General features: G+C 42.0%; 2 protein-coding genes across 2 annotated transcripts in view; both read right to left on the bottom strand.

Annotated features, from left to right (window-relative positions):
* Positions 1-26,662, bottom strand: part of LOC141148558 (uncharacterized) — a gene marked incomplete in the record, with an annotated part of 670,733 nt that overhangs the window by 374,014 nt on the left and 270,057 nt on the right.
* LOC141148559 (uncharacterized) overlaps positions 1-26,662 on the bottom strand; it is a 243,929-nt gene that overhangs the window by 107,398 nt on the left and 109,869 nt on the right. Inside the window, exon 5 of the mRNA XM_073636113.1 lies at positions 17,726-18,091. Coding sequence (XP_073492214.1) covers positions 17,726-18,091 — 366 coding nt within the window. The remainder of the gene's footprint in view (positions 1-17,725; positions 18,092-26,662) is intronic.

The raw sequence follows: 26,662 nt of genomic DNA on the forward strand, positions 1-26,662 counted from the left end.
CATCAACCAGGCGTATCTGCCCCATACAGGGAAATTTTCACCCCATTGATGTGTCACCTGGCCAACCTCTGGTCTGGCCAACAGACACCTTATTATGCATAAGTGCCAGCCTCCTGGGTACCTGCACCATATTAATTCCGTTACGTCAATAAATATCATACATTAAAAAACCTTTTCTTCTTTCAATTCCTCCCTCCAACAAAAAAAACCATATATTTTACATTTCATGTTCTGACGGATTGGATGTGTATATTCCTTCCCCAACCTCCAACCCATTGTACATGTATTAATAGCACATTTGCATTCATCAGGAGAGACTCCAGCAAAAATGTTTCACAAGTCTTGTTGATAAGCATAGTCTTTCAGATTCAGCATTAGCACTACATTGTCCATAAGTAAAAAACAAGTATTTAACGGAATCTTTTTGTTTGTCTCTTCTCTCCTGAATGTTTATCAGAACAAATTTTCAGTGTGGTATGGCACAGACAAACTGCCAACCAGATGAACATTTTTCATCTCTGTTCCAGAAACGTCTCCAATCTCGCATCACCAGGATTCTAGAAGTGAAAAACAAGAGCAGAATCAAATTCTTATCCACAATATCTGCTCGCTTACTATATTTACTTATAGTTCCTTCCTTGGAACCCAGGAACTTAGTTTTCCTGGCTTCTGCAACTCTGACCAAACTATCAAAACAACCATGACCTCTTTAGGCAGAACCCACTCTAAAATGGATCCCCATGGTATGATCAAAAATTAAAAAAAAAAACGAACGTCAATGTTGCTTCTTAAAAATTCTCAATTTAAACACTAAAAAAATACAATGCATTTATCTGTATCTTAAGACCTATGCACTAACCCCCCTTTCAGGTGGACAAAGCGTAAACCTTGTAACTTTTTCCACCTCAATGAACATAAAACAAACAGGAAAAAACGAACTCCAGATGCTAGAATGGCTTCCTACCAACAACTCTCGTCTTAGACAAAATGTATTCAGCTGCTAATTGGGGGGGATAGCCAATGGCCCCCCTTTCAGATGGACTAACCAAACAATTTTTCCATCTGAACAAAACAAGAATAAAATAGATGACTAAACAAATACCAAAAATATAATAATAAAAAAAATGAATAACAAAAAAAAATGAAACAAAATCTGACCATTATCACACAAAAACAACATGACAATACAACTACCATAAAACAATGACACTCAACTTTTAACTAAAGACATCCATGGACTTTCCTCCTGAGAAGAGTAAGTGCTCATTTCCATCTGAAAGACAATTAGTTAATGGGAAAAACACAAAAACAAAACATCTGTACCTCATCACAACATTTCTAACTTCATTTCTAACTCTTGAATCCACAAATGCCTGACTATTGTTTATCTTATTTTTTCATTGTTTGCAAACAATTACTAATTAATGAGCTCATGGTACCATGTGATAATCGCTTATGCATTTACAATAACCTAACACCTGTTTTGCTAAATTTGCCCACTGTTCTCACTTTGAAGGATCTGAAAACAAAACACAGACATTAGTATCAAAACCAGTTTTAACTTCTTCCAAGGTCTTTGGGAAAGGAACACAAAGACAGTGATTATACACAATTATCATGACAATTGACTTTTTGAGTTCCCCAAGCCTTTTCCCATTAATTGCAATGCTAGGGGAACAATTGCCATATTTTAGTTAAACATGAAGCTTACATCTAAACCTTATTCATAGCAAGGAAACATTGACCAGAAAATTCTTAGCATCCATGCAGCTCACTAAGTGCTGCTAACATTGTTTCCCTCAGTGCTACATTTGAATAACCATGCGGCTACCTCCATTTTGACTTTACGTAATTGTTCTACATATTGATGATTTTCAGTTTGTAGTCTCCACATTTGGGTCTTAAAAGGGAAATGAGTTTGATTACTATGGCCTCCATGCATTGGGTTGCTATCCCATCAGGCAGAATACACTTCATAATGCCTTGGGGTCGTTTTCGGGTGCTGCGATCTTCTTTTGATATCATTATTCTCTGCCCAACAATACTTAGCGATATGAACCCCCTTTTACACAAAAAACATTTGAGGGCTGGTCTCTCTGTATAGGCCCTTTTTTGAGCATATGGCGCTGGAACCTCACATTTCTGGACATTATTACTACGATTACTATGATTGGAATAAACAGACTTTACACTTTCATCGTCTGAGGAGTCATCAGAAGTTTCCATTGTTTCAACTCCTGAATCAATTTCAAGTGCAGTTATCACACTTTTATTTAAATATCCAACATTGATTTCTGTCATAGCAACATCACTTGCAGCAATAAGAGCGTCTGGTTTTTCTGCATGTTGTTTCACTTCTATCTTTGCTGAGCACTGCGCATGTGCGGAGAGTACCTCCACCATTGCAAATTCGGCTTTTGCATGTTTGGAGGATAACTCCATTATGGCTGCCTGTGCACCCTGTAATTCCTCCCTAAGCAGTGTGATAACACACAAATTCTCAGCCTCTCTCTGTCCTAAAGATGCGATACATTGTTCCTTCAACATACGTGTTTTCTCCAATTCATCTAATCTCTGTTCCAATACACACTTCTCAGTCACTAATTGTTGAATGTGATCAGCAACATTTGCATCTGCTTTTGCAACCATTGCCAAAATATTCTCTGTTACATTTTGTACCTGTTCAAATAATTGTTTCCTCTCACTATACAATTCTAATTCTTTTTGTTCCGCAATGTCTTTCATTTTCAACAACATGCTTATAACATTGGCCATTTTTTGCTTCTTGCCTTTTTTAAAAAACTTTTTATATCTTGCGACATCATTATAATTATTACATTGCTTCAAAAGCTCACTAAATTGGTGTGTTAAATCATTCTCTTGTATAGAGTCAAATCTATAACAGCCATGTTTGTTAATGAAAGTTTCAATGATTTCCATTGATATGCTAATTAGCCTACCCACACTGAAGCTTGTCTAACCTGTTGCTTACACAATGCACACAGATACAGACAGCTCGCTTTCACCTATAGTCCCACAACCAAAAAAAAAAAAAAAACAGATACAAAGCCGTTTAAAAATGAATTCGTTCCAGAGAACACACTCTTCATCAATGCTCTCCTCTCTTAAATTGCAGGCCACATTGAACTTCTATTGGAACAGAGAGCTATTTCACACTCACGTGGGGAAAAATAAAAAATAAACTAAATAATAAAAAAATTAAAAATTAATATAAACCAAAAAATAAATAAATAAAAATAAAAATCTATATTTCTCCCACTTTTTCCTCAAAGATATATATTAATTCCTGTCAATCTAACCAAGGGTGATCAGTCCCTTCCTAGCTGGCAAACTTGCTCAGCTACACAGCTATAACAATTTGCAGTAGCAATACAATATAACAACGTTTAACATATATACATATATTATAACAATTTGCACTAACAATACAATAAACGTTTAACACATAAAACATATATCAGCCAACAATCTCACCAGATTTCTACGCGTCCGCTTCACTGATGAACTATTTCACAGAACTTTCATGACCATCCAAGCGTGGCTTCAGAATTCGCGAGCCAGTGACAATCCACACTAGAGACGATTTTCAGTTCTGGGTGTATTTGAGGATTTATGCTTACAGGGACTCAGGACAAAAATACATTAGGTTTTTGTGGATTCTGCGTAAAAATACATTCTACACACCTCTGGGGTGCCAAATGAAGGAATCAATGAAATATTATACAATCTAATTTATCCTATATAACTATTGCATACATGTATTAATTTGTCTAGTCCCTATAATTGCTAATCTATAAGAGTCTGATAAGCACAATGATATAACAAACACCTCTCCTTAGTAAACAAGTTACATTTATTTCCCAAGAAAATAGGAAACTAACATAAAAGTATTACAAGAAATTACAATGTTACATAGCTTACAATCAGAACACAATACAAGAATATACTTAACACATCCTATCGGCTGGTCTGCAGGAGTTGAAAGAGAGAGCTCTGTGCCACATGAAGTTTAGGCCCAAGTCAGCATTCAGAGCAAAATCCCAAGATGGCAGAGAGACAACCTCAATGTAAGGTTTTGCAGCAAGAAAGAGAAAGAACAATTGCCTGTGTGCTCCTTTCATTCACACATACACGCCCACTCGTAGCTACCCTCATTTGCCTTCCATCCAATAGATATCGCCAAGAGGTAATCCTTCAAATGTCTGCCCATTCTTCAGGAAGCATGCTGTATTGTCCACTAGGGGCAGCGTCTCTATTAGCCCTGGGCTGTCTTAACTAGCTCTTATTCTCTTTGAAGCCTGTAATCACACATATCACAGCAGGTGGGCTTGAGCCAAGCCATTGTTCTTCTGATTACAAAGCTTTGATGTGTTTCATTCCTACCTGGCTGTGTCAACCAGGAAATGAACTACCAGAAGTAAGTTTTTAAACCATGTTGCTATCCAACAACCATGTGGAGGCTCTCTTTTTTCTTTTCCATCTTGAGAACCATTTTCTACGGAGGGGACTGCAGATAAAAGCCCTCTACATCCCGGATTAAGACGGCAAACAAGATAGCTGGGCATCCAGGCCCAGCTTATTCCTCTTGGGGAGCAGAGTTCCAGACCCTCCGTTCAGCCGTGACCTTCCACCGTTATGGACCGGACCTACATTCACCGCTTGGCGGTACAAGCCTGTTTGACTTACCGCTCATGGCGTGCGAGTCCATCATCGTTGGTAAGAGTACCTCATCTTTCTCCACCTTTTGATGTGATTAATAGGAAGGCACCTTCTAGAATATCAACTTCACCTTAGAACTTCTTGAGAAGCATATAGAGGTTTGGGATATCAATACTACCATACATTTAATCATATGAACTCTGTATTCATACCATAATTAGGGCGGAGCCAGACGACGCGCTGACGTCACCCCCAAGCGAGTTGCATTCCAGCAGGACGGGTTTGTTTGAGCCACGAAGCCGGACTTAAGGCTGTCTTATCCATTTACACTTTGTAAGTGTGCATTTGTAATTGTTTTTACTTTTTAATAAATTAAGTCGGTTTTACACTATGTGAGCCCCTTCTATATTTTATGGTATCTATGCCCCGGGTTGTTGGAGTTGCTGATAATGAGATGACCCCTGGTGGACACCGCTGGCAGTTCCCAATTCTTGGCTTCTAAAGATTCCTGCTTGCTGTGATCCTCTGTGGTGGGGGGTCATGGCCTTCTGGTAAGAAGTAACCCCTTCCATTTCTGGTGGTGGACCCTTTCTTGCTGTCACAGAATTTCATCATTACCACTTGGACTTTTTTTTTGTATATTGTTGGTGATTTGGATTTTTCATGACACTTAATTGACGTTTCATCTAATGGGACTTTTTTCACTATCACCAAACGTCTTTGCTTATGGATTCATTTTCATTTATGATCAATATATGAATTTTTCTTCACTGTAAATTATTCATTATGTTTTATTAGTATTAGCGCAAACCCCTTATTTTTCTTATGTTTTTCCACAATTGATGTTTTTGTGGGGATTGCTGCTTTACACATTATCTGATTCTCACTTTTTAGCGCAGTTTTTTTCACCATTTTTCATTTTGATGTGATTAATAGGAAGGCACCTTCTAGAATATCAACTTCACCTTAGAACTTCTTGAGAAGCATATAGAGGTTTGGGATATCAATACTACCATACATTTAATCATATGAACTCTGTATTCATACCATAATATGGACTTTATTTGCTAGACATCATGTCTGCATGATATAGCTCATTTGTGATTTTGATATCCATCTTCTAGACATATTGGGCATTTATTGTTCAGATTGTCATTTATTCATTTTTACAGGTTTGATAAATTTCTGTGTCTTATCACCTGTGCATAAACTTTTGTGTATCCTTTAGAGACTCACACCCAGGTATCACAATATACTGTATGCTTGCGACTCGTTGTGACTTAGGGTCACATTTTTGTCATAGGTATTGTTAATATCACTCATACAAGTAGGAATACTGTTATTTAACTTTTTCACATTACAAATCTCTAATAGGGATACGTGCGATCGTGAGTTTGGGCACAGTTGTATTTTTTGTAATTTAGATATATGTATCATTATGCACATTGTTTCACTTATTTTATCAGTCCTATATCAGTGCTTAATGCACTATATGCACACTACCACATTTTTTTGACCATCTTCAGTATTTATTTATCTCTAGCACCACACTTTTTACTCACATTCACTATACAATTGGTCTGATTGTTGTGTTGGCTGCTCACTTCATTTAGATTTGGCGCGGTATTAATATTTACTGTTAATTCACGTTTGCTTAGGTAATACCCTTCTGTTGATGGGAGCTACAACTAGACCTGCCACGTGATTGCTGACATTGCATCCCTCTTCCTTTAGTTTTGTTCCTTTAAGGATTTTCAGTGTCCCGGCAAACTAGAACTTTTAAAGAACAATGACTGCTAAAAAGCTAGAGATGCATCAACCAAAGTTGATTAATGATAATGCTGCTGAAGTAAGAATTATTCAGTAAATGTTTCTGAGCATCTAAAGAAGTCACCAATAAATCCAGTGGTTCTAACCAGTGGTAATTTCATTGAAAGCATTTGTAAAGATTTTCGTCAGCTGCCTTTTTACGGTGATGAAAATGGAAATAAAAAATACACCACATTTGTTTTGAGAGACAAATTTAAGAGTCTTTCGGTCTCTAATATGATTTATACTACAAACCAGTACATTTATTGCACTTATGGAAACCCACCAGGTTCTGAAAAAACATTAAATTATTAGTTGGGGGGTCACAAACACCAGGGGCCAGGGAATCCTTCAGAGAGGGTGCTCCCCTAAACACTACATGAGGTTGTTCTGGAAGCATAGGACCCAACACTGTATCTTCTTTAATTAGATGCCAGTGTCTACGTACCAATTTCTTGATCAAAAAGTGTTGGTTGAAGAAGCCAGTAACAAAAGGCAAGACAAAATTATTCTGACAGCCGGGTAACCCTCGCCTCTCCTGTAGAAGCTGAGTCCCATCCACCTGTCCAACTTCCAGAACCCTCTCCTCTAATTCCTTAGCAGAATATCCCTTCTCCACGAACCTATTGGTCAAGACCTTAGCTTGTTCCCTAAAGTCCTCCAGTTTAGTGGAGTTGCGCCGTAAGCGCATGTATTGACTTTTGGGTACTGAGTCCAGCCACGAAACGTGATGGCAGCTATCACGGGGAATAAAGGCATTTCTATCAGTCGACTTAAAATATGTTGAAGTAACGAAGTGGCCTTCTTCTATACTTATCCTCAAGTCCAAAAAATTGATAGTATTTTGATCTGCCTCATATTTAAACTGTATGCCCCTATCATTGTCATTTAGGGATTCCATAAAAACATCCAAAGACTCCTTAGACCCTTTCAATAGGAGGAGGACGTCGTCGATATACCTAGCCCACAGGGCCAGTTCACAAGGACATCACAAGGACATTCTGGAGTAACTTAACATATACAGTCAATCACATTTAGTGGACGGATTGCAGTAGTCACAAGTGAAAGCATGTGAAGAAATTTACCAGCCATATCCTGACAGTCTCTCCTCTGTTCAGGGTCATTAACACTTTTATAGGACTGTGCTCTCTGTAGTAAACTCCTTGCTAGGTACATCTCTTCCGGGAATCCTTCAGGGAAGCAGCCTCACACAGGGATCTTCAGACTGGCATAAAAGGCTTTTTGCAATATGCCCTAGCCCCACCTCCATAAGGGACAGAATGACTACAGCCAGCAACTCCTGTATACAGGTCCACTCCACTCGACCTCCTCCTGTTTTTTTTTTTTTTGTCATTTCTTTAGCTGCAGCATAACAGAGTTTGTCAGGCAGCACCGCCTGTCAAACTTGCCTATTGATTTCAATGGGGCCACTCTGCAACTGCAAGCCAAACTTGCTCGCAGTAGCAGCATAGTCCAACAATGTAAAACTACCATTCAGCAATGTAAAAAAAAAAAAAACAAGGAGGCAGCAGTAGCCCTTCATGAACGCCTGTCAGCTGCTGCTATACCACTCATTGAAAAGCAATCCACCACAGATCACTTTTCAGAGGGCAGTAAGCATTACGGCAAATGTGAAAGAAACTTGAAACAAATCATCCATTTCACACTCACCACCAACCAGGTCACTCCCCAGCCACTTACCATATTAGCCACCACTATTCAACTTATATTACAGGTGACCATTTCCCAACCTGCAGATTGCAGACCGTACTGCAAAAGATATCACTTCCAGTTTCTCCCCCCACCAGCTGATTGATTTCCCTCCATGACCGCCTCCCACCCCACTGCTGACAGACCTCTCACCCCAGCCTGTCCCCACACACCCGCTCACCTGCTGACCTGTTGATGGGGGAATCACTCCCGCAGTGTTATTGTGTATCCTATACATAGTGCCCACTGTCATACCCTCTACACGCCTCTCCTGTACATACTGCTCACTGTCATACCCTCCACACTTCTCTCCTATACATAGTGCCCACTGTCATACCCTCTACACGCCTCTCCTGTACATACTGCTCACTGTCATACCCTCCACACTTCTCTCCTATACATAGTGCCCACTGTCATACCCTCTACACTCGTCTCCTGTACATACTGCCCACTTTCATAAACTCCTCTATTGTACATAGTGCCGGCTGTCATACCCTCCACACTCCTCTCCTGTGCATACTGCCCACTATCATACCATGCACACTCCTCTCCTGTACATACTGCCCCCATCCTACCCTCCACACTCCTCTCCTGTAAATACTTTAACCCAACCTTACCCTCCACACTCCTCTCCTGTATATACTGCCCACTGGCATACCCTCCACACTCCTCTCCTGTACATAGTGCCCATTGTCAACCCTCCTCACTCCTCTGCTGTGCATACTGCCCACTATTATACCCCTCCACACCCTCTCCTGTACATAGTGCCTACTGTTATACCCCCCACATTCCTCTCCTTCTCCTGCGCATACTTCCCACTTTTATACCATCCATACTCCTCCCCTATGCCTCTTATCCACAAAAACTGTTCTTTAAAATTATACTGTCGTCATGTGCCGTCAGAGGCCTGTCGGCCCTTCACGAAACCCACCTGATCAGCTTTGACTAGTTGCGGGGTGATGATGGCTAGACGATTTGCGATAATTTTTGCAAAGATTTTTAAGTCGGTGTTAAGCAATGAAATCAGTCTAAAGTTTTGAGGACAGTCTGGCTTCTTCCCTGGCTTTGGCAGAGCTACAATAGTGGCTTGTAGTATCTCCTCGGGAAAAGAGGCAGTTGTGGCAGCAAAAATAAACAAGTTTTTTAACCACTTACCAACCGGCCCATAGCCGAATGACGGCTGCAGGGCGGTTGGATAACTCTGGGAGGGCGTACTATGACGTCCTCCCAGAATTCCCCTCTCGCGCGCCCCCTGGGGCGCGCACCCGAACACATCCGTGACCGCCGGGTCCGGAGGACCCGGCACATCACGGATCCCGGTAAATGGCCGCTGATCGCGGCCGTTTACCATGTGATCGCGCCGTCAAATGACGGCGCGATCACATGTAAACAGACCGGCGTCATCTGATGACGCCGGTTCCTCTCCTCCCCTCCTGTGTACCGATCGGTACACAGTGAGCGGGGAGGGGGATGGATGGATGTCTGCAGCGCTGTGGGCTGTATGTGTAGTGCCCACAGCGCTGCACAGAGACATCCAGGCATCCATCCATCCATGCTCAGCCATCCCCACTACACTGCAATGCTGTGCAATACTCTGCAACACCCCCACAATACTCTGCAATGCTGTGCAATACTCTGCAATACCACCACAATACTCTGCAATGCTGTGCAATACTCTGCAATACCCCCCGCAATACTCTGCAATACCCCCACAATACTCTGCAATGCTGTGCAATACTCTGCAATGCTGTGCAGTACTCTGCAATGCCCCCACAATACTCTGCAATGCTGTGCAATACTCTGCAATGCTGTGCAATACTCTGCAATGCCCCCGCCATACTCTGCCATGCCCCCGCCATACTCTGCCATGCCCCCGCCATACTCTGCCATGCCCCCGCCATACTCTGCCATGCCCCCGCCATACTCTGCCATGCCCCCGCCATACTCTGCCATGCCCTGCCATACCCCGCCATACTCCGCAATACCCCGCCATACCCCGCCATACTCCGCAATACCCCGCCATACCCCGCCATACCCCGCCATACTCCGCAATACCCTGCAATACCCTGCCATACTCCGCAATACCCCGCCATACTCCGCAATACCCCGCCATACCCCGCCATACCCCGCCATACCCCGCCATACCCCGCCATACCCCGCCATACTCCGCCATACTCCGCCATACTCCGCCATACTCCACCATACTCCACCATACCCTGCCATGCTGAGCCATGCTCAGCTGTACTCGCCCTCTGTATGTGGCCAGGCTGTGGAAGTCTCACACATGTGGTATCGCCGTACTCAGGAGGAGCAGGGGAATCTATTTTGGGGTGTCATTTTTGGTATGTACATGTTATGTGGTAGAAATATTGTATAAATGGACAACTTTGTGTTAAAAAAAAAATGCGTTTTAACCACTTCCCGCCCGCCGGCCGTCATACAACGTCCTTGATTTTTTACGGGGATATCTGAATGATGGGTGCAGCTACAGGCATCATTCAGATATCAGCTTTTTCAGCCGACGATTCCATACAGCATGAGAATGATCATAGCAGCTGTTCCACTGCTTGATCGTTCTTACGGGAGGCGAGAGGGGATGTCCCCCCCTCCCGCGCTTCTACCGACTCACCGCTACGATCGAAGCCAGGATCGTTTTTTTTTTTTTTTTTTTTTTTTCAGGCTTCCCAGCCTAGAGGTGAGATGTGGGGTCTTATTGACCCCATATCTCACTGTAAAGAGGACCTGTCATGCCATATTCCTATTACAAGGATGTTTATATTCCTTGTAATAGGAATAAAAGTGGTCAATTTTTTTTTTTTTTGGAAAAAAGCATCAAACTAAAATAAATAAAGTAAAATGAACAATAAAAAAAAAAAAAATTTTTAAAGCGCCCCTGTCCCTACGTGCTCGCATGCAGAAGCGAACGCATACGTAAGTCCCGCCCACATATGAAAACCGTGTTCAAACCACACATGTGAGGTATCGCTGCGATCGGTAGAGCGAGAGTAATAATTTTGGCCCTAGACCTCCTCTGTAACTCAAAACATGTAACCAGTAAAAAATTTTAAAGCGTCGCCTATGGGGATTTTTGAGTAGCAAAGTTTGGCGCCATTCCACAAGCGTGTGCAATTTTGAAAGGTGACATGTTGGGTATCTATTTACTCAGTATAACTTCATCTTTCACATTATGCAAAAACATTAGGCTAACTTTACTGTTTTGGTTTTTGTAAAGCACAAAACTGTTTTTTTCCCAAAAAAAGGCGTTAAAAAAATTGCTGCGCAAATACCGTGCGAGATAAAAAGTTGCAACGACCGCCATTGTATTCTATAGGGTCTTTGATAAAAAAACATATATAATGTTTTGGGGTTCTATGTAATTTTCTAGCAAATAAATGATGATTTTTACATGTAGGAGAGAAATGTCAGAATTGGCCTGGGTGCTCCAGAACACCTGAAGGTGCTCCCCTGCATGTTGGACCTCTGTATGTGGCCACGCTGTGTAAAAGTCTCACACATGTGGTATCGCCGTACTCGGGAGTAATAGCAGAATTTGTTTTGGGGTGTAGTTTGTGGTATGCATATGTGGTGTGTGAGAAATAACCTGCTAATATGACAATTTTGTGGGGAAAAAAAAAAGTAAAAAAAAAACCTTGATTCTGCAAAGAATTGTGGGAAAAAATGACAACTTCAAAAAACTCACCATGCATCTTTCTAAATACCTTGGAATGTCTTCTTTCCAAAAAGGTATCATTTGGGGGGTGTTTGTACTTTTCTGGAATGTTAGGGTCTCAAGAAATTAGATAGGCCGTCAGTACTTCAGGTGTGATCAATTTTCAAATATTCGCACCATAGCTTTTGGACTCTATAACTTTCACAAAGACCAAATAATATCCACCGATTTGGGTTAATTTTACCAAAGATATGTAGCGGTATAAATTTTGGCCAAAATATATGAAGAAAAATTACTAATTTGCAAAATATTATAACAGAAATGAAGAAAAATGCATTTTTTTACAGATTTTTCAGTCTTTTTTCTTTTACGGCGCAAAAAATAAAGAACCCAGCGGTGATTAAATACCACCAAAAGAAAGCTCCATTTGTGTGAAAAAAAGGACAAAAATTTCATATGGGTACAGTGTTGCATGGCTGAGTAATTGTCATTCAAAATGTGAGAGCACCAAAAGCTGAAAATTGGTCTGGTTAGGAAGGGGGTTTAAGTGCCCAGTTGTCAAGTGGTTAAATGTGGTACGAGAATCTGCATAGGTCTGATAGTATTCTGCAGTGAAACCGTCGCTTCCAGGGGATTTATGAGGAGGAAGCGACTTGATTGTATCTAATATTTCCTTATCTAGTATCAGTGAGTTGAGTTCATCTAATGCCTCTTTACTGAGTGTGGGCAGAGTTACAGAATTTTGAAAGTTATTGATAGTGATATCAGTAGGTTGTGGGGTTGTAGGATCTTTTTGGTAAGTTATATAGATCACTATAGTATTTTTGGAATGCGTTGGCAATTTGGTTTGGGTGATAAACCATCTGTGCTGTATGTGGGTCAGTGATAGAGTTTAGTTTGGAGTTTTGTTGTCTCTTACGTATGTAGTTAGCTAACAGTTTGCCTGCTTTGTTGCCATGTGCATAATAGGTGGCTTTGAAACGCTTTAGAGATGATGTGTGATCTGCCAATAGAGCTAAGCGAAGTCTATGTCTGCATTCTGTAAGTGCCTTTTGGGTAGTAGTGGATGGATTTTGCTTGTTTTGTAGTTCTAAGGTGTGTAAGTTAGATAAAATATTATTGAGATTTTTAGCCTTCTGCCTCTTTTCCTGTGCTGCAGCCTGAATTAACAAGCCCCTGCTGTAGGCTTAATGCGCACATCAAAGTGACATTACAGTTGTTTCCACAGTATCATTGCATTTGAAATATTTGTCAAGTAAAACAGACAATTTCCCCTGATGAGACGGTTAGCTAATATAGATACATTATTCCTCCACAGATAGGCAGGGTTACATGAGTGCTGTTCCTGAATTGTAATGGTTACTGGGGCATGGTCTGACCAAGTTATTGCATGTATTTTCACTTCTGCAGTTCTTTGCAAAAGAGTAAAGTCAGATAGTATTAAATCAATCGTTGAGTAGGAATTGTGAGGGGCTGAGAAGTATGTGTAATGTCTTTCTGTAGAATTAATACATCTCCATGTATCATACAAGTTGGTTTCTACAAGATATGATTTAATTTCGTATCTCTGTACATTTTGCAAGAAGGAACAGTCCATAGTCTACAACGCAGTTAAAGTCGCCACATATGAGTAAAGATCCCTTTCTATGTTTGTCTATTTTGTGGTGAAGAGCCTTTAAGAAAGACGCTCGACCTGAATTTAGCGCGTAGGGATTGACTAACGTGTACAGCAGGTTGTTAAGTTCGCAGACTAAAATGATATATCTTCCTCTGGGGTCAGCAATAGTTGTATGATGTGTAAATGCTACAGATTTATTAATTGCAATCAACGTTCCCTGTTTTTTAGTTTGGGCACAGGCTTGAAAGATATGAGGAAATGCTTTATTCGTGCATTTGGGCTGTTAACCTGGGAGAAATGTGTCTCCTGGATACATAAAAACACATAAAAAAGATGAAACGGATCGCCATGTGCGAAAACTTTCATTCAGCACAGTTAAGGGGACTGTGCTCCCTTAAATCCAGTGCCTAGGTCTGGTTTAGGTTAGAGAAGGACATGAGGTATTGCTTTCCTCATGTGGGTGAAGTGATGGTGTCACCCTGGTTTAGTTTTTTGCCACTCAGAGGAAATTTTATGAGAGGGAGAAGCAATGAATGCTTTTTCATCATCTGGGATAAGTTTCCATTGCCTTGCTAGTTTCAAGCCATTTTCCAAATCTGTAATAGCGTACGTTTTTATTTTCTCTGGTTATGATAATTTTTGTGGGAAAGCCCCAGGTGTAAGGTAAATTATGGTTTTGAAATAACTTCATCAGTGTAGCCAGGTTCCTGCAGGCCTGCATGGTGTTGCGAGATGTCAGTGTACACAGAAATATCTGCGTAGGGGTCAGGTAATGGCATATACTCTTCTGGTGAATCTCATCCGCTCTTCTTTTACATGAAAGAAGTGAAGGCGTGCTATGACATCTCGTGGCACCCTGTCTGGCAAGTGCTTGGGTTTAGGTAAGCAAAGTGCATGATCTACAATCACCTCCCTCTCTGTATTCGGCAGCAGCGCAGAAATGAATTGTTGGACATAGTTCCGCAGTTCTATTGGAGCAATAGATTCAGCTACCCCTCTCAATTTCACATTGTTTCTCCTTGGACGATCTTCCAAATCCGCCATTTTGCTTTTAATCACCTGTATTTCATCCTCCGCACCGTTATAAGCATCTACAAGCTCATTATGGGCTGCAGCAAATTCTCCCATTTCATCCTCAGCATGAGAGACTCTGTCCCCTATAGCAGTGACCTCAGCTTTCAGCTGGGCTGTGCATTCAATTAAGTCTCTGTGTGATGAGCCCCTTAAGGTCACCAGCATTTCTTTCATCATGGTATCAGTTAATGGCTGATCCAGGGTGGGAGAGTCATACATCTGTTCTATGAACTCTCTGGTGCTGTCCTGGGATGTGTCATGTCCCCCCATCTCCCCAGGATATCTGTGTTCCACTGACCTTTTTGTGAGATGCTTTTTGCGGGCTTCTCACAGGGGATTCTCCGGGTGAGGATCTGCTGCTGTGTCCTGGGGATGATGCCTGGTGCTGGCGATCGTTCCTGGATGAACCCTTCGCCACCTTGGCCGCGCCGCTTCCCGTAGACCTCGGCGCCATCTTGGGGCCTACTCGCATCTGCCAAGCCATAGAAGTCTGTGAGCTTTTTTGGGCCCCATCCGGGCTTTCTCTTGGCGGTGGATGATAGCTGTGTGTCTGGGCTATCAAATCCTCCTCTCTGTGCCTTCTGGCGTCACTCTTAATCGCTGGATGGCACTGGATACACAGGGAGCTCTCTCCTCACGCTGCCATCTCATCGACTGCCAGCCACGCTCCCGTGCCTTCCTTTTCTAAATGAACACAGTGAACACGCTCACTCACTGTGTTCAATCATAACTGAAGCATAGGAAGCTGTGTTTCCTATGCTTCAGCTTGTGAATGAACAGGAAGCCGCTCAGCACAGAGCACTTTCCATTCATTCACTGTCCAGTGCAGCTGAGGCTGCAGAGAAAGACATGTGTGTTTGAGCTTTGGGGTGCATACCCTAATGTAATAGGCTGCCCACACCTATTGTATGCTCTGACCAAAAATCGTCCGGTTCCTGCTGAATCGGCTGATTTTTGGCTAGTTTGTACCCAGCTTATGGTATTTATCAACTAAATTAGGTGACACCAAACTCACTGTTAAAGTGTATCTAAAGGCGAAAAAAATTCATTTTGGATAGAGAGAAGGAGGGTTATAGCCCCTGTCATTTCTTTTTACTTCTGTGTCCCATTGGGGAGATTTCCCTTTACTTCCAGCCCCATAGTCAAAAGAGGAAGTGAGAGGAAATCCCTCCAAAGTGAGGAAATCCTGGGGTGTCACCAGGGTCTCCAAAACGAATGTCCCCATTGGAAGATTTTTCCTCTATTGCTGTTCTGGTGTTAACCCAAAATTTGAGATTTCTTTTACGTTCACTTTCAATGATAAACAGGACAAGTAGAGAGGATAAATCTCCTTAACAGAGGGCACAGACAGCAATAAAAACTGTCAGGGGTTCTAATCCCTCCCCACTCTATCCAAAACTAAAAAAAAAATGTTTTGCCTTTAGTTACCCTTTGAGTTATTCAGTTGATTTATTTATTCAGGTTCCAGTAGAACAAAAGAAAAAAAAAAGTTTATAGCTAGTAAAACCATGCTATAAATGCTGGATATAAATGCTCATGATATGGCCGTCCCTCCTCACTGATTAAATATTTAATATTGTAAATGTATCCTCCAAATGGGCGCAAGGCTTCACTTTCTGATTCCCTTACCGAAGTTGGCGGCAGCAGTATCCAAGAGCCGAGGGAGAGATGGGCTTTGGGTGCCGACATCACGGGCACCCTGGACAGGTAAGTGTCCTTATTTTAAAAATCAGCAGCTGCAGTATTTGTAGGTGCTGACTTTAAAAAAAAAAAAATTTGGCGGACCTCCGCTTTAAAGTGGTTGTAAAGGCAGAAGGATTTTTATCCTAATGCATTCTTAATGATACTAAAGGCTTGTCTTTTTTTGGCTAAAAATAACAAACATGTTATACTTACCTGCTCTGATTGGCCGAGACACACAGTGGGCACCATTGGCTCTCTATCAAAGTCAGTGAGGAGACAGAGGCGACAGGCCCGAACCATGGCTCCCTTTCGGAGTGCTTGCTGTGGGGGCACTTGGCAGGAGGGAGGGGCCAGGAGAGCCGGTGTTCTATCGGAAAGTGCCCACGCATGCACAGTATTGAATTGCACTGCACCAATCAGCTGGCCTGACATAACCATGGTGCATGCGCACATCGTAGAAGGTATCTCTCGATGGGAGATACCATTTCACAGGCACAATTGAAACCTTTACAAACAGCGGAGGGAGACCGTAGTTGTTAGTTTGTGCATCGCTGCTACCCTACATCCTGCTGCCTCTGTACACTGTCCTACATACTACTGACCTATGTACACTGCCCTACATACTACTGACCTCTGTACACTGCCCTACATTCTACTGACCTCTGTACACTGCCCTACATCCTACTGACCTCTGTACACTGCCCTACATCCTACTGACCTCTGTACACTGCCCTACATCCTACTGACCTCTGTACACTGCCCTACATCCTACTGACCTCTGTACACTGCCCTACATCCTACTGACCTCTGTACACTGCCCTACATTCTACTGACCTCTGTACACTGCCCTACATTCTACTGACCTCTGTACACTGCCCTACATCCTACTGACCTCTGTACACTGCCCTACATCCTACTGACCTCTGTACACTGCCCTACATACTACTGACCTCTGTACACTGCCCTACCTACTACTGACCTCTGTACACTGCCCTAAATACTACTGACCTCTGTACACTGCCCTACCTACTACTGACCTCTGTACACTGCCATATATACTACTGACCTCTGTACACTGCTCTACATACTACTGACCTCTGTACACTGCCGTACATCCTACTGACCTCTGTGCACTGCTTTACATACTACTGACCTCTGTACACTGCCCTACATACTGCTGACCTCTGTACACTATATATGAAGCTGAGAATGCTGCCTGTAGGTCCAAGTGAGAAGATTTCCAATAGACCAGAAATAAGTCAAGAGACACTCTGAATGGGCTAGGAGCATTGAAGGTTTCCTATAGACTGAAACTAAATGGGAAGATTTTCCATAGACTGGAAAAAAAAGTAATAGACACTCTCAATGGGCTAGGAGCAATGAAGCAGCTCAGAATTGGGGTGTTAAGTAACTACAAGCTATTTGTGTTAAGTACACTGTGCCCCAACTTACACAGCATAACACAGGATTACAATATTTACCATAAATGGACTTGACCTCGAAAGTTTTCTCTACAGGTTTCTTCTGATGAACAATTCTGCAAGACACAGTGGACCCCAAATGTCTGGATATAGAAGGAATGAAGGTCAAATTTGTGGTCTCATGTCCTTTCTTCTGACTGCCATGCTCCTTTGTCACCTGGTACTCTCTGGATATTAGTGATTGCTCCTCCTCCTTATCACTTGATTCCATGACGGAGACCTCATGTTGTGTGCCATCTCTAAGCTTAATGATCCAAGTCACCTTGACATCTCCAGTACAGTTAAAAGCTTCACAGTTCAGTGTAGTCTCCTCACCCTCAATCCATACAGGACTCTCAATATCGTTCACCATAAAACTCTGATAATCTATATGAAACAAGATAACAATGTAAGCAAGCATTATTACTATGTTTTATAATTTTCTATTTCTATGGCAAAGCTGACTTGTAAAATAATAAATCCAGGAGAGGACAGGGCTTGACAAACCTGGATGAGGTTCTTTCAAACAGTGGAAATGTCTTCTGCAACATGTGGTGTATATTGCAGTGAGTGGTTCTGGTGCCATTAAGTTGGACAAACAGTTATACCAATTTTATAAGCTGAAAACAAGGATTTATTTCAGTAAAGATGTGAAAATCAAGGACCACTTCATTAACCACTTCAGCCCCGGAAGGATTTACCCCCTTCCTGACCAGAGCACTTTTTACAATTTGGCACTGCGTTGCTATAACTGCTAATTGCGCGGTCATGCAATGCAGTACCCAAACGAAATTTGCGTCCTTTTCTTCCCACAAATAGAGCTTTCTTTTGATGGTATTTGATCACCTCTGCCGTTTTTAATTTTTGCGCTATACACGGAAAAAAGACCGAAAATTTTGAAAAAAAATGATATTTTCTACTTTTTGTTCTAAAAAAATCGAATAAACTCAATTTTAATCATACATTTAGGCCAAAATGTATTCGGCCACATGTCTTTGGTAAAAAAAATGTCAATAAGTGTATATTTATTGGTTTGCGCAAAAGTTATAGCGCCTACAAACTAGGGTACATTTTCTGGAATTTACACAGCCTTTAATTTATGACTGCCTATATCGTTTCTTGAGGTGCTAAAATGGCAGGGCAGTACAAAACCCCCACAAGTGACCCCATTTTGGAAAGTAGACACCCCAAGGAAATTGCTGAGAGGCATGTTGAGCCCATTGAATATTTAAAAAAAAAAAAAAAAATTACAAAAAGTTGTCACTAAATGATATATTGCTCCCCAAAATAAATTTAGCTGCTTCTCCTGAGTATGGGGATACCACATGTGTGGGACTTTTTGGGAGCCTAGCCGCGTACGGGGCCCTGAAAACCAAGCACCGCCTTCAGGATTTCTAAGGGCGTAAATTTTTGATTTCACTCCTCACTACCTATCACAGTTTTGAAGGCCATAAAATGCCAAGATGGCATAACCCCCCCCCCCCAAATGACCCCATTTTGGAAAGTAGACACCCCAAGCTATTTGCTTTGAGGCATGTTGAGTCCATGGAATATTTTATATTTTGACACAAGTTGCGGGAAAGTGACACTTTTTTTTTTTTTTTTTGCACAAAGTTGTCACTAAATGATATATTGCTCACACAGGCCATGGGCATATGTGGAATTGCACCCCAAAATACATTTAGCTGCTTCTCCTGAGTATGGGGATACCACATGTGTGGGACTTTTTAGGAGCCTAGCCGCGTAAGGGGCCCCCAAAAACCAATCACCGCCTTCAGGATTTCTAAGGGTGTAAATTTTTGATTTCACTCTTCACTGCCTATCACAGTTTCGGAGGCCATGGAATGCCCAGGTGGCACAAACCCCCCCCCCCCAAATGACCCCATTTTGGAAAGTAGACACCCCAAGCTATTTGCTGAGAGGCATGGTGAGTATTTTGCAGCTCTCATTTGTTTTTGAAAATGAAGAAAGACAAGAAAAAAATTTTTTTTTTCTTTTTTCAATTTTCAAAACTTTGTGACAAAAAGTAAGGTCTGCAAAATACTCACTATACCTCTCAGCAAATAGCTTGGGGTGTCTATTTTCCAAAATGGGGTCATTTGGGGGGGGGGGGGGGGTTTGCCACCTGGCCATTCCATGACCTCCGAAACTGTGATAGGCAGTAAAGAGTGAAATCAAAAATTTACCCCCTTAGAAAGCCTGAAGGCGGTGCTTGGTTTTCGGGGTCCCGTACGCGGCTAGGCTCCCAAAAAGTCCCACACATGTGGTATCCCTGTACTCAGGAGAAGCAACAGAATGTATTTTGGGGTGTAATTTCACATATTCCCATGGCATGTTTGAGCAATATATCATTTAGTGACAACTTTGTGCAAAAAAAAAATTGTCTCTTTCCCGCAACTTGTGTCACAATATAAAATATTCCATGGACTCGACATGCCTCTCAGCAAATAGCTCGGGGTGTCTACTTTCCAAAATGGGGTCATTTGGGGGGGTTTTGAACTGTCCTGGCATTTTATGCACAACATTTAGAAGCTTATGTCACACATCACCCACTCTTCTAACCACTTGAAGACAAAGCCCTTTCTGACACTTTTTGATTACATGAAAAAATTATTTTTTTTTTGCAAGAAAATTACTTTGAACCCCCAAACATTATATATTTTTTTAAAGCAAATGCCCTACAGATTTAAATGGTGGGTGTTTCATTTTTTTTTTCACACAGTATTTGCGCAGCGATTTTTCAAACGCATTTTTTGGGGAAAAAACACACTTTTTTAAATTTTAATGCACTAAAACACACTATATTGCCCAAATGTTTGATGAAATAAAAAGGATGATCTTAGGCCGAGTACATGGATACCAAACATGACATGCTTTAAAATTGCGCACAAACGTGCAGTAGTGACAAAATAAATACATTTTTAAAAGCCTTTAAAAGCCTTTACAGGTTACCGCTTTAGATTTACAGAGGAGGTCTACTGCTAAAATTACTGCCCTCGATCTGACCTTCGCGGTGATACCTCACATGCATGGTGCAATTGCTGTTTACATTTGACGCCAGACCGACACTTGCGTTCGCCTTAGCGCGAGAGCAGGGGGGACAGGGGTGCTTTTTTTTTTTCTTTATTATTTTTTTTGCTTTTTTATCTTGTTTTTAAACTGTTCCTTTAATTTCTTTTTTAAATCATTTTTATTGTTATCTCAGGGAATGTAAATATCCCCTATGATAGCAATAGGTAGTGACAGGTACTCTTTTTTGAAAAAATAGGGTCTTGTAGACCCTAGATTTCTCCTCTGCCCTCAAAGAATCTGACCACACCAAGATCGGTGTGATAAAATGCTTTCCCAATTTCCCAATGGCGCTGTTTACATCCGGCGAAATCTAAGTCATAAAATGCTCGTAGCTTCCGGTTTCTTAGGCCATAGAGATGTTTGGAGCCACTCTGGTCTCTGATCAGCTCTATGGTCAGCTGGCTGAATCACCGGCTGCATTCTCAGGTTCCCTGTTGAGACAGGAGAGCCAGAGAAAAACACGGAAGACGGTGGGGGCATTCCCTCCCACTGCTTGTAAAAGCAGTCTAGAGGCTAATTAGTCGCTAGGATTGCTTTTACATGAAAGCCGACCGCTGGCTGAAAAGAATGATACCAAGATGATACCTAAACCTGCAGGCATCATTCTGGTATAACCACTCAAAGCCGTGAATGGTGTACCTGAAGACCAAAAAATGGTTAACAATAAAGCACAGTAAACGGTAAAGTATAAAAAATTACATACCTGAAAAGCAAACATGATAAAACATAATAACAATAAAACACTGCAGAATAGAATACAGTAAAAAAGAGCAGAACAATAGAGAGAATAGAGAGAGAGAGAGCAATAAAACGACAACTATTTATTTTTTTTATATTTTTGTTTGTGGTTTTTTTTTTTTTACACTTTTTTTTGTAACTGTAACTTTTATAACTGTAACCGGTTCCAGGTTCGGGTCTCTCAAAATGCGATGGCATCTTGGGAGACCCTGTGAAAGTGTGCCTAGTCTGTGCAATGCTGTACCCTACGCTAATACTCAACTAGTGAATGGTAGCGTTCAAAACATTCACCAATGCAAAGACCAGGATTGTCAGGACAGGAGGGAAAATAATAGCGGGTGTCACGCCTATATCTGCGCTTGCTGCAGACACAACATCTTTTTTGGGGGGGTTCATTGGGTAGGGGTACTCGGGAGGACATAAAGAAAATGCCTCTCATGCAGCTGACTGCATTTGGTTGGGGATGTGAATGGGGGAATTACGGGCGCTGCAGAAGTGGTGGGTTCCCAATTAGGATTGGCAAATGCAGCAGGAAGGGCATTATGGGCACGACGGGGCTGTGTTTGTCTTCTTGGTGGCAGCGGGACACTACTTGTGCTTGCCACCTCACCAGCTTGAACTGCACCTATGGGACTCGCCACGTCACCAAGTGTTACTGCAGTGCTGGTTTGACTACGACCGGGGTGTACTAGGCCGCTGGTGCTTGCCAGTTCACCAAAACGCTACCAAATAAACTGTTAGCGATCGCAGGGATCAGGCCTGACTCTGCGAACGCTGCAGTTATGCGTTTAGTGTTTTGTAAGTGACAGTGATCGATCGATACTGCACTTGGGTGGGCTGGGCTGGGCTGGGCGGAGGGGCAAAACGCAGGTGCTAGCAGGTATCTGGGCTGATCCCGCTAACACTGCGTTTTTGGGAACCCTAAACTGCTGGGGACGCTAGTATAGATCTGATCGGATCAGATATTGATGCGTTCAGATACTATACCACTAAAGGAGGCGTATGCTGCATGCGTGGGTGTTAGCAGTACTGGCGCTAATCTGACACTGCCTGGGGCGACACATATCACCGCCGGGCGATCAGGGGGCTAAGCCTTTATTTGGTAATAAACGGCGGGTGCCCTGACACTATAAAAAATAAACGAACTAACCAGCATCAACCGTAACATTTATACGGTGATCAATGGTGAAAGGGTTAACTAGGGGGCAATCAAGGGGTTAAAACATTTATAAGGTAGTATATGGGGGTCCCTGTCGCTATAAAACGCTGACGGCGAACCTAAATATTTACGTCCCTAACTAGCGTCACCAGTGACACTAATACAGCGATCAGAAAAATGATCGCTTAGTGACACTGGCGACAGGGGGTGATCAAGGGGTTAAAACTTTATTAGGGGGGGTTAGGGGGGTATCCTAGACCTACAGGGGTCTAACCCTAACTGTCCTAACACTTCTAACTGTCACAAACTGACACCATGTAGTAATCAGAAAAAAAAAAAAAAACACTGCTTGGTGTCAGTTTGACAGGGGGAGGGAGGGGTGATTGGGAGGGATCGGGGGGCGATTGAGGGGGGGATCGGAGGTGTAAAGTATGCCTGGCATGTTCTACTGTGTGTGTGTGTATGTGTTGTGCACTCACATGTCTTCTCTCCTCGGCGCCGGAACGGAAACTGCCGAGCCGAGGAGAGATGACATCACATCCTCTGCCTCTGTGTACAATACAGAGGCAGAGGATGTTTCTCATTGGCTGGGAGCGATCGCAAGGGGGGCCACGATCGGATGGCCTCCCCCTCATCTCTGATCGCTGCCAGACAAAAGCCGACCACCGCTGGCACCGGGGGGGGGGTCCGATCGGACCCCCCCGCCCGCGGGAAGGCAATCACGTACCAGGTACGTGATTTCGCCTGCCCGTGCCGCTCTGTTCACGTATATATGCGTGAGGCGGTCGGCAAGTGGTTAAGTTACAATAAGATGATATACGGTAATACATAAACCAAGGCCACCACAATCAAAGATAACGACAGCCAAAGTTATAGCCTATCTTATCTTTATCTGTGAAAGTCACGTTTGGCCATGTCATCCTTTGCCTCCAAAGTCTCTCTCTCTCACTGAACATTGATTAGCTGATTTGGTAACTGCTCAGCACACAAGTAAAACACTTCTATAGGAAACTGCCTTAATATTTTATTAAGTTTTCAGTAACATTTTAGCATTTATCTTTTTTGAGTTGATGCATGGGCGTAGCATAAGGGGTTGCAGGGGTCACAATCACAACCCTGCGCCTAGCTCCAGGGGGCCCCAGCAGCCTCCCTGTCATATTATCATATCCTCCACAAAGTCCAGCTCCAATCTGCCCTAGGGACCCACAGCCACGCTCCAGTACTGGGCTTCTACTTTGCCTTCCACAGTCCACACCCCTCCAATCTCATTGGCTGGGGAGAAGCTGTGAGGCATTTCCTGAATAAAGAGGAGCATGAGGTGAGAACAGCCCAGGATGGGAAAGTGTCTGTGCTGTGTGCTGGCAACATGGAATGGTAACCGTGCTCAGCGAGGTAAGTGGAGGAGAGTGACGCCCTGTAGCCACGATGGGACCGATGTCACTGTTGAGGTAACAAATTGTTCAGTGTTTCCTAGTCACCAGCTGGGATTCTCTGTACCCCCCCCCCACTCGGGGATGTCCGCTTACCCCACTTCTCTGACAACTGGGGAAAAGACACACACCTCCGGGAGGTGACCTTCCACCAACACCTGCCAACACTGACAGAGAAACCTTCAGAAATTGCTAAAACAAATCCCTTAAAGCTAGGTTAACCAAGAATCGTACTTTAAAGGCCAGGAAACAATGGAGAGATGACACAAAATATATTGTTCATCACATTTATTGAAAAAGGTAAAAAATATAAACATGATATTCAAAAAGGATAAAAGACATAGTATATATGCATATAGTATAGTTTGTACAGTGAGCCCTTGTGCATCTACGCGTTTTCCCCCATGACACTGTTTCTCACCTGACAATTTTTTGTCTGTTTTATGTCATTCACAGTATCCACCTAGTCAACGAGTAAGGGAACCTATAGATAGGTCAATGGAATACCATATGATATATGGTTGTTATTGATATCTAAGAATTTTTTACTCAGTTGTACTTAAAGTCATTTACTTGTGTATTACCTGTAAACAATGGCAACAAATTTTCTAATATATACCTATCAATGTTCATATGCATATTTGGTTTGGTTTTATTTTAGCCTAGGTTGCCTGCCCATGGGACCCAAAGATGACACAATCTGGTACCAATTTATATTAGGCGGTTATACTTATTCATCCCATGTTTTTTTTTGCACTTTTTATTTAGGCATTCGCAGCAGCGGTTTGTTCCACCTTTTTTACAGCCACCGTGAGTTCATTCTAGCAAGTTCCTCTGCTCTATGGGGAAGGTCGCTAGCGCAGATATAACTGAGTTTGACTCATCATTATAAAAAACAGAATAAAAAAATAAGTACAGCGCTGCGCTAGGCCAAAGAAGTGTAGAATAGCAGCTAACACACCTATAGACTCAAGGCAAAAAAAACATCAAAAGAAATAAAAGTGTAGCGCTATAATCCACAACCATGTGTATCACATTACATAAGTGCATATATAAAGTGAATGCTGACAAAATATATATGACCATAAATATGGATGATACAAAATAATTACACTGTGTTGATCACAAAAAAATTAAAAGAAAACAATAAGTGTATTTTGTTAACAAATGTACTAGTTACTAGTAATAAAAAACCCGTGACGGTTCCATGAACCAAAACACCTCAAAAATAAAAATAAAAAATCATAAAGCATAACAGTCCATATTAAGTATGTACAAATTTGTGAAAAAATTGTGAAAAAAAATGTCACCAAAGGTCTATGGGGGTAGTATGTGGCCAATGATGGAAAAAAAACAACTCTCAAGTTCACAGATAGATGTTTTCACCAAATCTGGCAAATAGGTAGACAGTAGGAGAACCACAAGTGTACAAAGATTTTACATCAGTGCTGGGGCCATCACCAGGAATTGAAGAGGCTTACCGGAACTTAATGACCTGAAATGGCATACGCCAAAGTCAGAAAGGCTTAATGACCACCGATTCTGAGAAGTGCGTCATGTCAGATGTCATCAGCATATGGTGAAGATAGGGGTAACAACACGGCTTCCTCACCCATGGACAATCCAGCATAAGCCAAACGTATATTCATATGCCGTGCGAGGAGCAAGAAAAACTCACATAGCGTAATAACGTTAAAACACTAATTTATTAAAATAGTTAAAAAACAGACTCACATATTGAAGATCGAAAAAATAGCACAAATATCATACAGCGGCAATCGTGAGGGGTCTGACATGATACACTTCTCAGAATCGGTGGTCATTAAGCCTTTCTGACTTGTTTGGCGTATGCCATTTCAGGTCATTAAGTTCCGGTAAGCCTCTTCAATTCCTGGTGATGGCCCCGGCACTGATGTAAAATCTTTGTACACTTGTGGTTCTCCTACTGTCTACCTATTTGCCAGATTTGGTGAAAACATCTATCTGTGAACTTGAGAGTTGTTTTTTTTCCATCATTGGCCACATACTACCCCCATAGACCTTTGGTGACGTTTTTTTTTCACTATTTTTTCACAAATTTGTACATACTTAATATGGACTGTTATGCTTTATGATTTTTTATTTTTGAGGTGTTTGGTTCATGGAACCATCACGGGTTTCTTATTACTAGTCACTGGTACATTTGTTAACAAAGTACACTTATTGTTTTCTTTTAATTTTTTTGTGATCAACACAGTGTAATTATTTTGTATCATCCATATTTATGGCACTTATGTAATGTGATACACATGGTTGTGGATTATAGCGCTACACTTTTATTTCTTTTGACTCATCATTATGCCTACAAACCCCAGAATTCAGTTCCTCTGCTCTTATCTATCTTGCACATGCGCACTACGAGCGTAGACCCGCTCGTCGCGCTGCCTACAACACCCACAATTCCTTTCTTCTATGATGCCATGACACGATTACGTCATATGACACTGTCTCAGTGATTCGTTGAGATACGGCTGGCTAATATAAATAGCCCATATTCTTACATGGGCTCTGTGTGCAGTA

Source organism: Aquarana catesbeiana, linkage group LG06 (genome assembly GCF_042186555.1).
Source record: "Aquarana catesbeiana isolate 2022-GZ linkage group LG06, ASM4218655v1, whole genome shotgun sequence".
NCBI classification, from domain to species: domain Eukaryota; kingdom Metazoa; phylum Chordata; class Amphibia; order Anura; family Ranidae; genus Aquarana; species Aquarana catesbeiana.